At 30.7% G+C, this 12,152-nt stretch overlaps 1 protein-coding gene across 1 annotated transcript; it reads right to left on the bottom strand.

The window, feature by feature from the left end:
• Positions 1-5,107: 5,107 nt before the first annotated feature.
• On the bottom strand, positions 5,108-10,159 carry LOC120077857 (sm-like protein LSM5). Its single transcript, XM_039031937.1, has 4 exons — positions 9,964-10,159; positions 9,737-9,860; positions 6,061-6,133; positions 5,108-5,400 (listed from the first exon to the last, which is right to left on the bottom strand). Exons 1-4 carry the CDS (start codon positions 9,995-9,997, stop codon positions 5,368-5,370), a joined length of 264 nt encoding a protein of 87 aa, XP_038887865.1. The 5' UTR covers positions 9,998-10,159; the 3' UTR covers positions 5,108-5,367.
• Between the last annotated feature and the right edge of the window lie 1,993 nt (positions 10,160-12,152).

The following is a 12,152-nucleotide window of genomic DNA, read 5'->3' as shown; positions in this document are numbered from 1 at the left end:
AGGTTTAATTTTTAGAAACAAAAAATCAAAAGCTGAGACATCGTTTAGTAATCCTTTGGTTTTTTATTTTTTATTTTTTAAAATTAAGTTTATAGAGAAACAAAAGGAGGAAACCCTCCTTGTCCTAGCCCCATTGCCAACCTTACTGTAGACAGTACTTCCACTTCCAAATTTCTTCTTCCACCTCTAAATTTCTTCTTACCAGTGGTTCAAAAAAGGAAAATTATTTTAAATAGAAAAATTGCTGAAAATATTTACAAATAATAACAAAATATCTCAATCTATCTGTAATAAACCGTAATAAACTGCTATCTATGTTCATGAAACATATAGGTAGTCTTTGCGGTCTATCGCAGATAGACAATGAAATTTTGCTATATTTGTAAATATTTTGGTTCATTTTCTATATTTGAAAACAACATTTTAAAAAACCAAGTTAAAATTTGAAGATTAAAAAATGTAACTTATAAAAACTTATCTTTATTTTTGGAAGTTGGCTAAGAATTCAATCATTAAACTTAAGTAAATGCAAGAAATGAGGTAAAATAAGCTTATTTTCAAAAAATAAGAAACGAAATGATTGTCAAACGAGACTTAAATAACTCAAACGAGACTTTAATCGTTGGATTATCATCAGATTAGTACATCCCCTAGTTTACTTGATCAGACTATTTAAATAATATCACTTCATACAATATTATATAACAAGCAACAATGTTGTATTAGGAAAACAGTAATGGGTCGATAATAAGGATTTACTAGTTCAACCTCATTAAGAATGGTCTCTAAATTATTTTGAAGTGTCCAACTCATATGTTCACAAGCTTTCAATATAATATCAAATTTAATTTTTTTAACTAAATTATAGAAAATACCCTTGAAATTTATACTTTGTTCAAAAGCACCTTTGAACCTTCAAAAATTTCATTACCAACCTTAAACTTAAGAAAAGAAAAAGAAAGTTGAAAGTACCACACATTAGTTTTTACAAACTATTAGTACTTTGTTTCAAAAATATTCCTGAAGTTTTAGAAATTTCAATAGTATTCTTAAACTAATTGCTTTAGTAATATCCTTGAATTAAGAAAAAAAAAAAGGAAAAAACTAAAAATTACTCGTATCATTAGTAATTAAACGAAAAATATTTAGTATCTTGTTTAAAAAATACCATTAAACTTCCAAAGTTTTTACTTCCTTCAATTAAGGTGTACGTGCTATAGTAAGAAAAGATAATTATATAACCACCAAGGATTTAATATATTTAGATTTAGTACACAAAAAGAGAGACATATTGAGAATATAGACAATAATTTTTAGGACAGCCAGTAGGAGGGAAAATAAAGAAAACGTGTCCATTACTAAATTTGTACTAGTAATATTTTGTTGTTCCCATTCAAATGAGTTTATTTATTGTAGTCAATTAAAATGATTCATCGTTTTGCTTAGTTTTGAAGGGAGATTTTGAATTTGGAACTTTGTGAGATTTTGTATTTTAATTTAGTTTTGAGTCATATTTAAGTGTGGAGAAAATTATTGTAAATTTGGATAAATGGAACAAAATGAGAATATTTATAGAAATAAAAATGAAGGAATCTATATGAGTTGTTTTCAAGACAACTTCAAAGAAATTGATTGATTAGGTGAAACTTTTTATATTTATGTTTGGACATGTTTAAATATGAGAGTTTCTTATGTTTTTTTCTTAAAAAAAAAAAAAAAGGTGTAATATTAAAGATGAGTGGAGAAAAAAATTAGGAGGAATGAAAGAAGTTTTAGAAATTAAGGAATAAGAGAAGAATATTAAAAGGGTATTGAAGAAGTGAAAGACAAAAAGATGAAAAAAGTCTAAAATGAAATAGAGGAGGAGAATGAGGTGATAGGGTATAGATAAATTATTTTGTCCATCAATGAAGGTATTTTTATTTTTATTTTTATTTTTTGAAAGGTTAAGGATATTAATATAGTTTTTTAAAAAATTAACAATATTTTTGAAATGGGGTAATATATGATAATTTTATTGACCCAAAATTTGGATCCCATAATAGAATTTAACCCACTTTTTAAAACTAAAGTTTTTTTTAACCTATTACTTGCATCATCATCCGCGAAAATGATCAAAATGATCTTATAGTATATGTGTGTTTGGATCTCAACCCGACTCTTGCTCCTTGCTCCCTTGCTTTCAATCTCATAACTCTTTTTGTTCACTTCTTTTAATACAAATAGTGAGAGCAAAGAGTAAAAAGCAAGAGTAAAAAATAAAATTATAAAAAACGAGAACGAGTTTTAAGAAAAGAGAGATAGAAGAGTGGGAAAGCATAAACACTAAGAAGCAAGGTAAAGAACGAACCAAGATCTCAATGCATGCACGATATTCTATTCTAGTAATTTCACATTGGTAGGATGTAAGCAAAAAAGTATGAGTGTTCAAAAAACCCGATGACCCGAAAAAATCGATCAACCTAACCCAACCCATGTGGTTTGGGTTGGGTTATCAATTCACTTTGGTTGGGTTGGGTTCAAATAAATGAAAATTTTATGGGTTGGGTTAGTTCATGGATTCACCTAATATAACCCAAACCAACCTGAACCAACTCGAATTTATTATTAACTTTATTACATATTTTTTTTATTACTTATAACACAATTATTTATACATATATTGATTTTAATTTTATTTAATTCCAATATTTTTTTTGAATAATTTATCTTCAACAATTCTTAAAAGTAGTTTCTTTACTCTTTAGAAAGAACATTTTCACTATATAAATTGAAATTGAGTTGTTAATCTTAATTAAATATATGAAAATAATTACATTAGATTTTTACATATTTATGTTTTGTTTCTTTTTAGAACAAAATTTTAAATAAATGAACCGATTAATCCGAACCAACCCAACCCAATATTTAGGTTGGGTTGGGTTAATTTTTTAATAAAGGTTATTTGGGTTGAAGAAATTTACAACTCGAACAATTGGGTTGGGTCTAAAAAATCTTTCCACCCAATTCAATCCAACCCATGAACACTCCTAGTAGAAAGCAAGAGATAAAAAAATCACGAAATACTGGTAAAATATCACAATATATCGCTAAAATTGAGAAATCAATAAAGATTTTAAGGATAACATCTTTTTTATCTTAAATCGTTGAAAAATAGTCGATATATCATCGATTATTACCGATATTTTGATAATATTCGTCGATATCTTATTTTTAGAGAATGGAAGCCTCTATATTTAATATGATTGAGTTCATCTTGTGTTGTCGAAAGCCGACTTGGCAACTTGGTTAATAGTGGCTTTAATATCCTTAAGTGGGCAGATCTGAAATTTGCCTTCATTTTTAAAAAAAAAAAAAATTCCAGCCTTTCTTTTTGTTTCATTACAAACTTACACCTGACTTTTCTCTCTTTTCTTTGCCTTTAATTTTATTCTCTCAATAACCTTTCTATTTTATGTTCTAACCATTTTTTATTAATATTATATAATTATACTTTTCAAATAAACATAATTTATAGTTTGTTTTTCTATCCCTACTATTTACAATCTTCATATCTTCCTTATCTATATTTTAATTCTTTCATTACCATTTGTTTCATATTATATAATATAATTTATTTTGTGTTATTATTATATTAATGTTAGAATATCTCAAGAACATGTTATTTATTGAATTATGAATTAAGTACTCATTGATCCAACTTTTAATTTACAAGAACTTTATATTTATTTATACAACGTTTAGTCCTTTTTCTTATTGTATTAATGCATATGTTTTATTTTAATTAGTGATATAAGTGTTCAAAATAGTAGTATATGACTTAAACAAGTTTATTCTAAATTTTCACTAAAAAAATGTTTATAAATTTTCATGATATCCGTAATTTTTCCTAAAATATTTGTGAATATTTAAATATTCGTCGATATATCCATAAATCTGAGTTATCGATAATAATATTTTCGTCTTTGGCAAAAAACAATATATATANACTTTTTAAAAAGAAAAATTTTCACAACTTAAAAAAAATGTCAGTATTTACAAAAATAGCAAAAAAAATATTGAAAGATACTAAAAGACTTCTATCAATGATAAACTTTTATCAGGTTCTATTCTCGATAGACTACTTCTATCAACATCTATGAATGATAAACTTCTATCAAGTTTTATTTCTGATAGACTACTTCTATCAACATCTATCAAAGAACATTGAAATTATGTTATTTTGTATAAATAGTTTCCCTTATTTTTCTATTTTTGAAAATCCTCTTTTAAAAATAGGTCAAATACATTTGGATATTTTCAAATGGATCACCTATACATTAAACCAAAAATTTGTCAATATATTAAAAGCAAGGATACTTTTGAATATTTTAAGTTCAAACATATTAATAAAATATTTGAAAATTTAAGGATATTTTTTAAATAAAAGTATTAACGGTTTTCGTCAAAAACTAACCATCAACTTTTAAGTTTTGAAACAAATAAAAATTCGAGAGTATTTCTATAATTTAACCCAATCTTTTTCAACTTTTTATATAATTCATCTAAAAAGTTCAAAAAGTATCTAATTGGTAAAAAATTTATCAAACACAATTGAAAATTACAACTTTAGACACAAACCTAAAATTCAAAAAGACCTATTAGATATTTTTAAAATTCAAGGACTTTAAGTACAAAATTTAAGTTTAGAGACCTATGGACACTATTGAAAAATTAAGAAACCAAATAAATATAAATCTCAAAGTTTAAGGACTAAACTAGATTAAACTTATAATTTAACTTAATAATATTTGTTTGGTTGGTTCGATTTTCAATTTGGCTCCTAAACATTTACTTTAGCACAATACAGCTCTACAGCTCGCTCTATTTTAAATCTACATTTTAGAAATATAGCAAGTTTGTGAGTTATTTTAAAATGGGTAAAATCACTTTTATCATTTTCAAAATTACCAGAAAAATGTTTTAATTCATTTAAAATCAATTTTAATGGTATAAAAAATGTATTTAAAAGTGTAAAATTAAATATTGGGTTGATTTTGAGTAATTAAAGGCATGTTTTATAGTCATTCTAAACCTAACAAAAGTGATTTTAATAATTTCAAAATCATTCTCAAACATAAATGGACTAAACACAGTCAAATTCACTTCAGAATTAAGCCAATAGATTTCTAATGGAATCAGTGAAGAAGTAGGAATCTAACACTGATTCCTATTGAAGAAACTAAAACACTTTACTTCAATCAAATACATGAAAGTTGTCACCTGAGTCATTCTACATCAAAAGACAATGGTGGGTACAAGGAGGCAACTCACAACAATGGTGCAAAAGTTTGCCAACCAAAACCACATGTTATTCATATTCCACTTCTATTCTGGGTCGGGTGATCCACCAGGAACGAGCTGCATACAAACAACAAAATGTTTTAACAATCATACAGTAACGGCTAAAAAGACAACTATACCAACTTGCATGCACATTGAATTATTTTAGAGGACAACTGAACCAACATCGTATATCTCATAGACAACTACTAGACCCGGAGTTTTTTTTATCTATACGTTCCTCCAGTTTGTCTAAACGAGTCACATGCATATTGACTAATTTTAAAGATACATACCAACTATATTTGTGAGTGTCCAAGCCAGCTTACACTTCCCTCGACTAATCTCATTGGACATGTTGTCTAACCCTATAACATTTGGAGGCCAAGAAAACTTGTAGGATAATAAATTCTACATGGGTGGCCACCATGGATTAAACTCATCCCCTCTTAAGTCCTTTATTAAATTCATAGCCCTGGTTCTTACTCACATGTTCCTCCTACAAATCAATGACATAGAAAGTATATGAATTTGAACCATTGGGACAAACAACGATGGTTCCCTTAATTAAATTACTATCACTACAATTATTAAGGCGTGAACTAGACATCACCCATGGCCATCATGAAGCTTGGCCTCTTCCACAATCATTGTTCATTGGTCTAGGAAATCGTCCACAGACGTGTGGCTTCTCTCAAACAAGGGCATGCGAACGTTAAAACTGTTATTGTCACTTACAATAGCAATGTTGTTCCCATTGAGTAGAATCTGATCCAGCTTTGTTATCCGTCTCCCCTCAGCAGTGATCTCACTACCATGTAAGATAGAAAGAGTTGAACCATATAGTAGATTGTGTTTTGATTAAAACAAGGAGTCATTAGGTTCATAACAAGACAGCAACTCATGCACACCATGAACATAAAAGACGTGCCAAGATAGAAAATTCAGGCTGAATAGAACAACACTATATTTTGATTGGTAGAACAGAAATGAGAGTCATCAATGGTGATATTAGCTCCATCTACAGTTACTCTCCCGAATGGTTCATGTGTTTGTTAATAATAATTTAACCGTAGGCTTTATAGAGCAACCCCGTGATAGAATGAAACAGTTAAACTAAAGATGATGAACTTATGACCACTTCAATCTCTTAATGATATCTGTTTCAATTGGGGGCTTTCTTGTAAGGGCTCAAGGATTATGCCTTTTCATGATTATCTTTCTGATGTTTCTTTATGGTTTTTCTTCTCCTATTAAGTCCACTTTTTATAGCCTTTGATTCTTTTTGTACTTCTTTTCAGTTTTCTCTTTTAGTAAATGAATTCTTGTTTCTTTGTTTTAAAGAATAGATATATATATAGAGAGAGATAGATGTATATCTCAATTCTCCATATTAATCCAGTACTGAACAACAGAAATGAGCAGAAAAGAGTTCTAACAAAAGCTTGAATGGCGAGCAAATTAGGAAAAGAAAAGGGTCAATCATAATCAAAGACAATGTAACAAAGTTTCGTATTACTACTAGTGTACACACCAAAGGTTACTCCTGTTGTCGGGAACTAAGGGGAATTCAATTCAATTCACATTATATAATAAAAAATATATATATATTTACATCACATGAAGGATATAAGAAAAGTCCTAATGATGGATTGATTAAAACATCACAATCACCATATTCTAAACTTGATGCCCAACTACGACCTTACCAATCTGTCATGGAGAAAATTAAGCAATAATCTGCTAGCTCCACAACTAGAAAAGGAAAAGATAAAAGCATAATAAACATTAAATGTCCCGACCCCAGACCTAATGAGTAATGAGTAAAGACAAAAATTCATGATCACCGTCGTCGAATGAGAAACATAAAATCTGACAAAGGCCTAACTGTCACTAGGGTGCCTCTCGACCTCTCTAAAGGTCCTATTGTTTCTCTCCCATAAACCCCACAAGATATCACAAACCTCTACTTGCCACAGAACCTCCTCTTCTAACAAGAAGAAAGAACTCCACAATCATCTTCTTGTAACCTCCGTGTCTAGCACATTGAAGTCAAACACATCAAAAAAAGAGTTTCCAAAGAGATTATGAAAAGTTGCAACTCTTATACCAAAAAATAAGAAAAGTTGCAACTCAAAAAAATATGATCAAGATTTTTTGGCCTCCAACAAAGACTGCAACAAAAGGGCCAAACCAAACTAGAAATTTCTAATTCTCACAAGCCGATCTAAAGTGTTAACCCTTCTGTGGATAATCTGCCACACAAAGAAATGAATCTTCATTGGGATCTTCACCTTCAACAGACACAAAAAAGACATACTCACTGGAGAGGGATTCAACAAGCACCAAAAAAAAAAGGCTACAAGAACAGCCCCCAATGGCGTTGGGACTTGGGACTCCAACAGCAAAAGTTCCCTCTTTTCGGCCTAAGGACAACCTCCACAATCAAAGATAAGAGAGCCAAGATGTCCATGTTTCCTTGTCAGATAACGAATGACGAAAACCAAGCAATAAAAAGGGAAAGCTCCAAGGTGAAACAAGGACTTCAACCATCGAGCAATTTCTTGTGAAGGATAAATGATGTAAACAAGGAAACGAAGAGCAAAGAAGACGATCCCCTACCCATTTATACTCCCAAAAATAAGTATCCCTACCACTACCCAAAGCGCTGAATTTTTGCAAGTGCCTTTGACCCCACCTAACACATGCAAACGGATGAGGACCATGTTGACTCACTATAATCCTATGCCAAAGAGTAGTAGACTCAAGAAGGTGCCGCAAGAGCCATTGTCTAGCAAGGGTTGGTTACGAGCCCTCACACTCCCCCCAACTCTAATCCCAAAGATTCACCAACTTCCCCACCATCTGCCAACTCACCAACTGCATACTTCACCCCTCATCAACCACCTCTTACAAAAAATCTGTAATAAGCTTCTCTAGCATATTGCAAATAGAACAATGGGGATCTAAAAAGGGAAAAGAAATAAATAGGAATTCTATATAAGATTGAGCTAATGTGGGTCAATCTTCCACTCTTAAAGAAAAAGCTTCTCTTCCAATTAGCAAGTCTTTCACGCAATTTCTCGATAACAGGGCTCAAAAAAGGGAGATTTCTAATTATGGCCGAGAAAGAGACCTAGGTCCTAGGATGAGAAGAAAGACCAAATCTCACAACCCACCAAGTTAGCGCACCTTCCGGCCTCACCTAGGCCACAGTTGAAATACACAATTTGACATTTTTCCCTATTAGTTTTAAACCCTGATAGTGTTGAGAAGATATGGTCCAGAACAATGAAAGATTCGAGCCAAAAAAGATAGTATCATTAGCGAATTGAAGACGAGACAAAGAAACTCTATCTTGTTCCACTTCAAAGCCCCTGATGATCCTGCCTTCCGGCCCTCTCAAGACTATCTTGCTAAGAGTATCCACCACAAGCAGGAAGAGAGAGGGAGACAATGAATAATCCTGTCGAAGGCCTCTCATAGCTTGAATCCTCTCCGAGGCCTTCCTGAACACTCAACCAACATTTACCTACAACTTTGTGAGAGACTTTGAGAAAACAGCACAAGCATATGGCAACCCTCTCTCCCCTATTACTCAATTATACCCCCAGAAAATAAACAAAATTATACCCCCATGAAAATAAACTTCATCGACAAAATGTCAGCAGAAACGGGGCATGGATAAGGTAATCCTCCTCTCTTATTAACTATTTTCCTTCTATTTCAACAAGGCATGAGACTATCAATCACTTTCTTCAACTTTTGAATGGCATGTTTGGAAGTGATTCTAAGATGGTTAAAATCCCTAGTAATTTTCAAAATCACGTAAAAAATGCTTTTAATCACCCAAAATCAACTTTAATAGCATGAAAAATGCATTTAAAAGTGTAAAATTAAACATTGAATTAATTTTGGGATTAAAAGTGTGCTTAAGAGTAATCTTAAACATGACAACAATGATTTTAACCGTTTCAAAATCACTCCCATACATGCACAAAGAAACCTTGAAAATTTGAAAATTTGAACAAAGGGTTTCTAAACCTTAACTCAAAATCTCTCCAAAGCCAACCTCCAACCCCACTCCTAAGATTGGAGAACAACAGAGGAGATTCAATGAAATTGCATCCTCAAGAATTCAAATTGCTCTACCGCAATTTTCTCTCTCCCTCAAATTATGTTTTCAATCCCTTAAGCATAGACAAATACAGCATTCAGCCTAATATTTTCTTCTATTCACCTGAAATTCTCCAACGCTAAAATAGACACATCAAACACTTTGTAAAAGAAAGTGAACAAACAGAAGTGACTGAAACAAAAAAATAAGTAAATAAATAACGCAAAATACAAAACATATACAACCCACATAAGCAAACCAAAGAAAAATGAGTTTAGATCTTGTAGAGGCCCTTACTATTCAGTAACATCTTCAAGAACCATGTTGACATAAACATCGAATCCTCTGAGAGTGCCAACAAGCTCTTTGTCGCCCTTCATAATGACCCATATTTTAGACCCTATACATCGGTCGATTAACTCTGCAAATTCCCACCAAGAAACCCAGTAAATAAGAGTTCATTTCCAGCGAAATTGAGGGGGAATGAGAAATAAAGCGGAGGAGAAGGAGAAGCAGAAGCGAACCCGACGGTAGTAGCTGCGAAGGATTGTTAGCCATGGATTAAATTTTTTTTTCTGGGAACGAGAGCGAATGAAGAAAGGGCCTGCGAGTTGAAGCCGGGAAGTCAGTGAAGTGCAATGAGGCGCGATGGCTTATTTCCTTCGACAAGTTATCGATCGTTCACTTCTCTCATCGATTTAGAACAAGAAAGATTTGAAATAAAGGTATTTAACATTTTCTTACCGATATAAACTTTTAATATGATATGTTAATCGAAAAATAGAATCTGATAAGGCTAAATAAGGATTTGTATTTAGTTTTTGGTTTTTTTATTTTCAAAAATTAAATCTACTAACACTATTTTTTCATCAAATTTATGTGTTTGTTATCAACTTTTTTATCGATGATTTAAAAAATCAAATAAAATTTTGAAAACTAAAAATAATAGCTTTTAAAAACTTATTTTTGTTTTTGAAATTTGGCTAAGAATTCAATTACTCTAATTGAGAAAAATGCAAATTATTATAAGAAATGAGAATGAAATATGCTTAAATTTCAAAAACTAAAACAAAAAACGAAATGGTTACCAAACGGGATTTGAGTAATTTACTTTCAACTTCTACGAAATCCTCCAAAATTCAAACATTTGAGTCAGGAAAGTTTTTTAAGTGAAAACGAGATTTAAAATCACTTCGGATTTTAAATTCATTCGATTTCTTGCAATTCCAAACAATGAAATTCATTTGAAATCCATTATAAATTAAAACTCTCAAAATCACGAGTTTCCAAACAGGTCATTAATCTTTGACATAGTAAAAATAAAATAATATTTTATTCTATTTTTTAAAAATCTTTTTCGACACATTACGGCCTTTTTATTGAGTGATGTCTAGATTGCATCTAAGTTTTTTTCCACCACATTTATAAAGACAAATTTTCATATGAACAAAGGTGATATTAATAATTGCTTAGTACTAAAAAAATTCGATTGAAAGAGATTTAAAGATGTGTCTACTTGATCTCTAAATATGTCTAACTAATAGATATTTATCAATCTTTGGGTCGAATGATAATTTGGTGTGTGTATTGTCATAGATGTACTATAGTATCTAAAAGCATCAAGAAATTCAAGTATAATCGATAGTAGATAGCGCACACAACAATTAGATGAATTAATTATATATATATGCGTGATGAAATTAAATATATAGAAATGAGGTGAAATGGTTTCAATGTGGTATAGCTTAGAAATTGAACGCAAATTTGTTTATCGCCTAATGCACTAGCACGAGTATAAACTATAGTGTTAGCAAGTGGTAATTGGAGCTACTCTATGGTTGAATGCCTAGGGACAATCATTTAAATCATAGCAGCTGAAATCACTATCAAATATTTGGCACTCATTGAATCAGTAGTCATCGTATAAAATAAGTTTTATTTTTAGGTTGAACACGACTACGCACTATATTGGTTCATTTTACACCGTCCCTTTTTATAAACTTGCAAGTAGTTGGATTGTTTTTAAAACAACATATGAACTAAGGTCACGTTTATTAAATTATAATGAAAATTGATGTAATCGTAATAGAATCTCATCAACGAATCAATTATAATGAACCTGAATCGTAAATGTATTAAATTGTTTTTTATCACATTTACTTAAAGTTATGAATTTTGTCATAGTTACTGTTACCGTTACCTCTGAGGGTCAAAGCGTAATGATACAGTAAATGTATCAAAATTCATAACTTTTTTTAGAACATTAACCGTTAACGGTAACAATACGACATGTTTTTCAGATGCAATTGGATTGAGCATGCTTCACTTGTCAATTGATTTGCATTTTTTTTATTACAGATTTGGAAGTGTACCGCATATGTCAATATAGACACAAAACACAAGTAAATAACACCAAAGATAATCAAATGAGGCTCACTTTTTACATCAATCACAATTATTACCTTTGAATTGGGATAAACGTGACCTAAATTCCTTCTGACTCCTCTTTAGTACTTTCACACACCTTTACCCTTTTGATGCCTAAAGCATGCCAATACTATCAATTGGCCAAAACAAGCCCAAGAAATTTGAATAAACATTCTCTAAAGAAAGATTCAAGGACATAATTCATTAAGTGTATAAACTAACTCGTACTAACAAGATAAGCAATAAAGCCTTAAACTAAGTTTTCAAAGAGATTTAGCTTATGCTA

This window comes from Benincasa hispida, chromosome 5 (genome assembly GCF_009727055.1).
Source record: "Benincasa hispida cultivar B227 chromosome 5, ASM972705v1, whole genome shotgun sequence".
Taxonomy (NCBI): Eukaryota; Viridiplantae; Streptophyta; class Magnoliopsida; order Cucurbitales; family Cucurbitaceae; genus Benincasa; species Benincasa hispida.
This window is presented reverse-complemented; position numbering and strand designations above follow the sequence as displayed.

Excerpts from the sequence above, each read along its gene's own strand:
- LOC120077857 (XM_039031937.1), bottom strand. The coding sequence starts at position 9,997 with ATGGCTAACAATCCTTCGCAGCTACTACCGTCGG. Across the intron at positions 9,861-9,963 it reads TTCGCAGCTACTACCGTCGG|AGTTAATCGACCGATGTATA; the intron begins GTTCGCTTCTGC and ends GGGAATTTGCAG. Across the intron at positions 6,134-9,736 it reads CTTGAAGATGTTACTGAATA|TGAGATCACTGCTGAGGGGA; the intron begins GTAAGGGCCTCT and ends CTTACATGGTAG.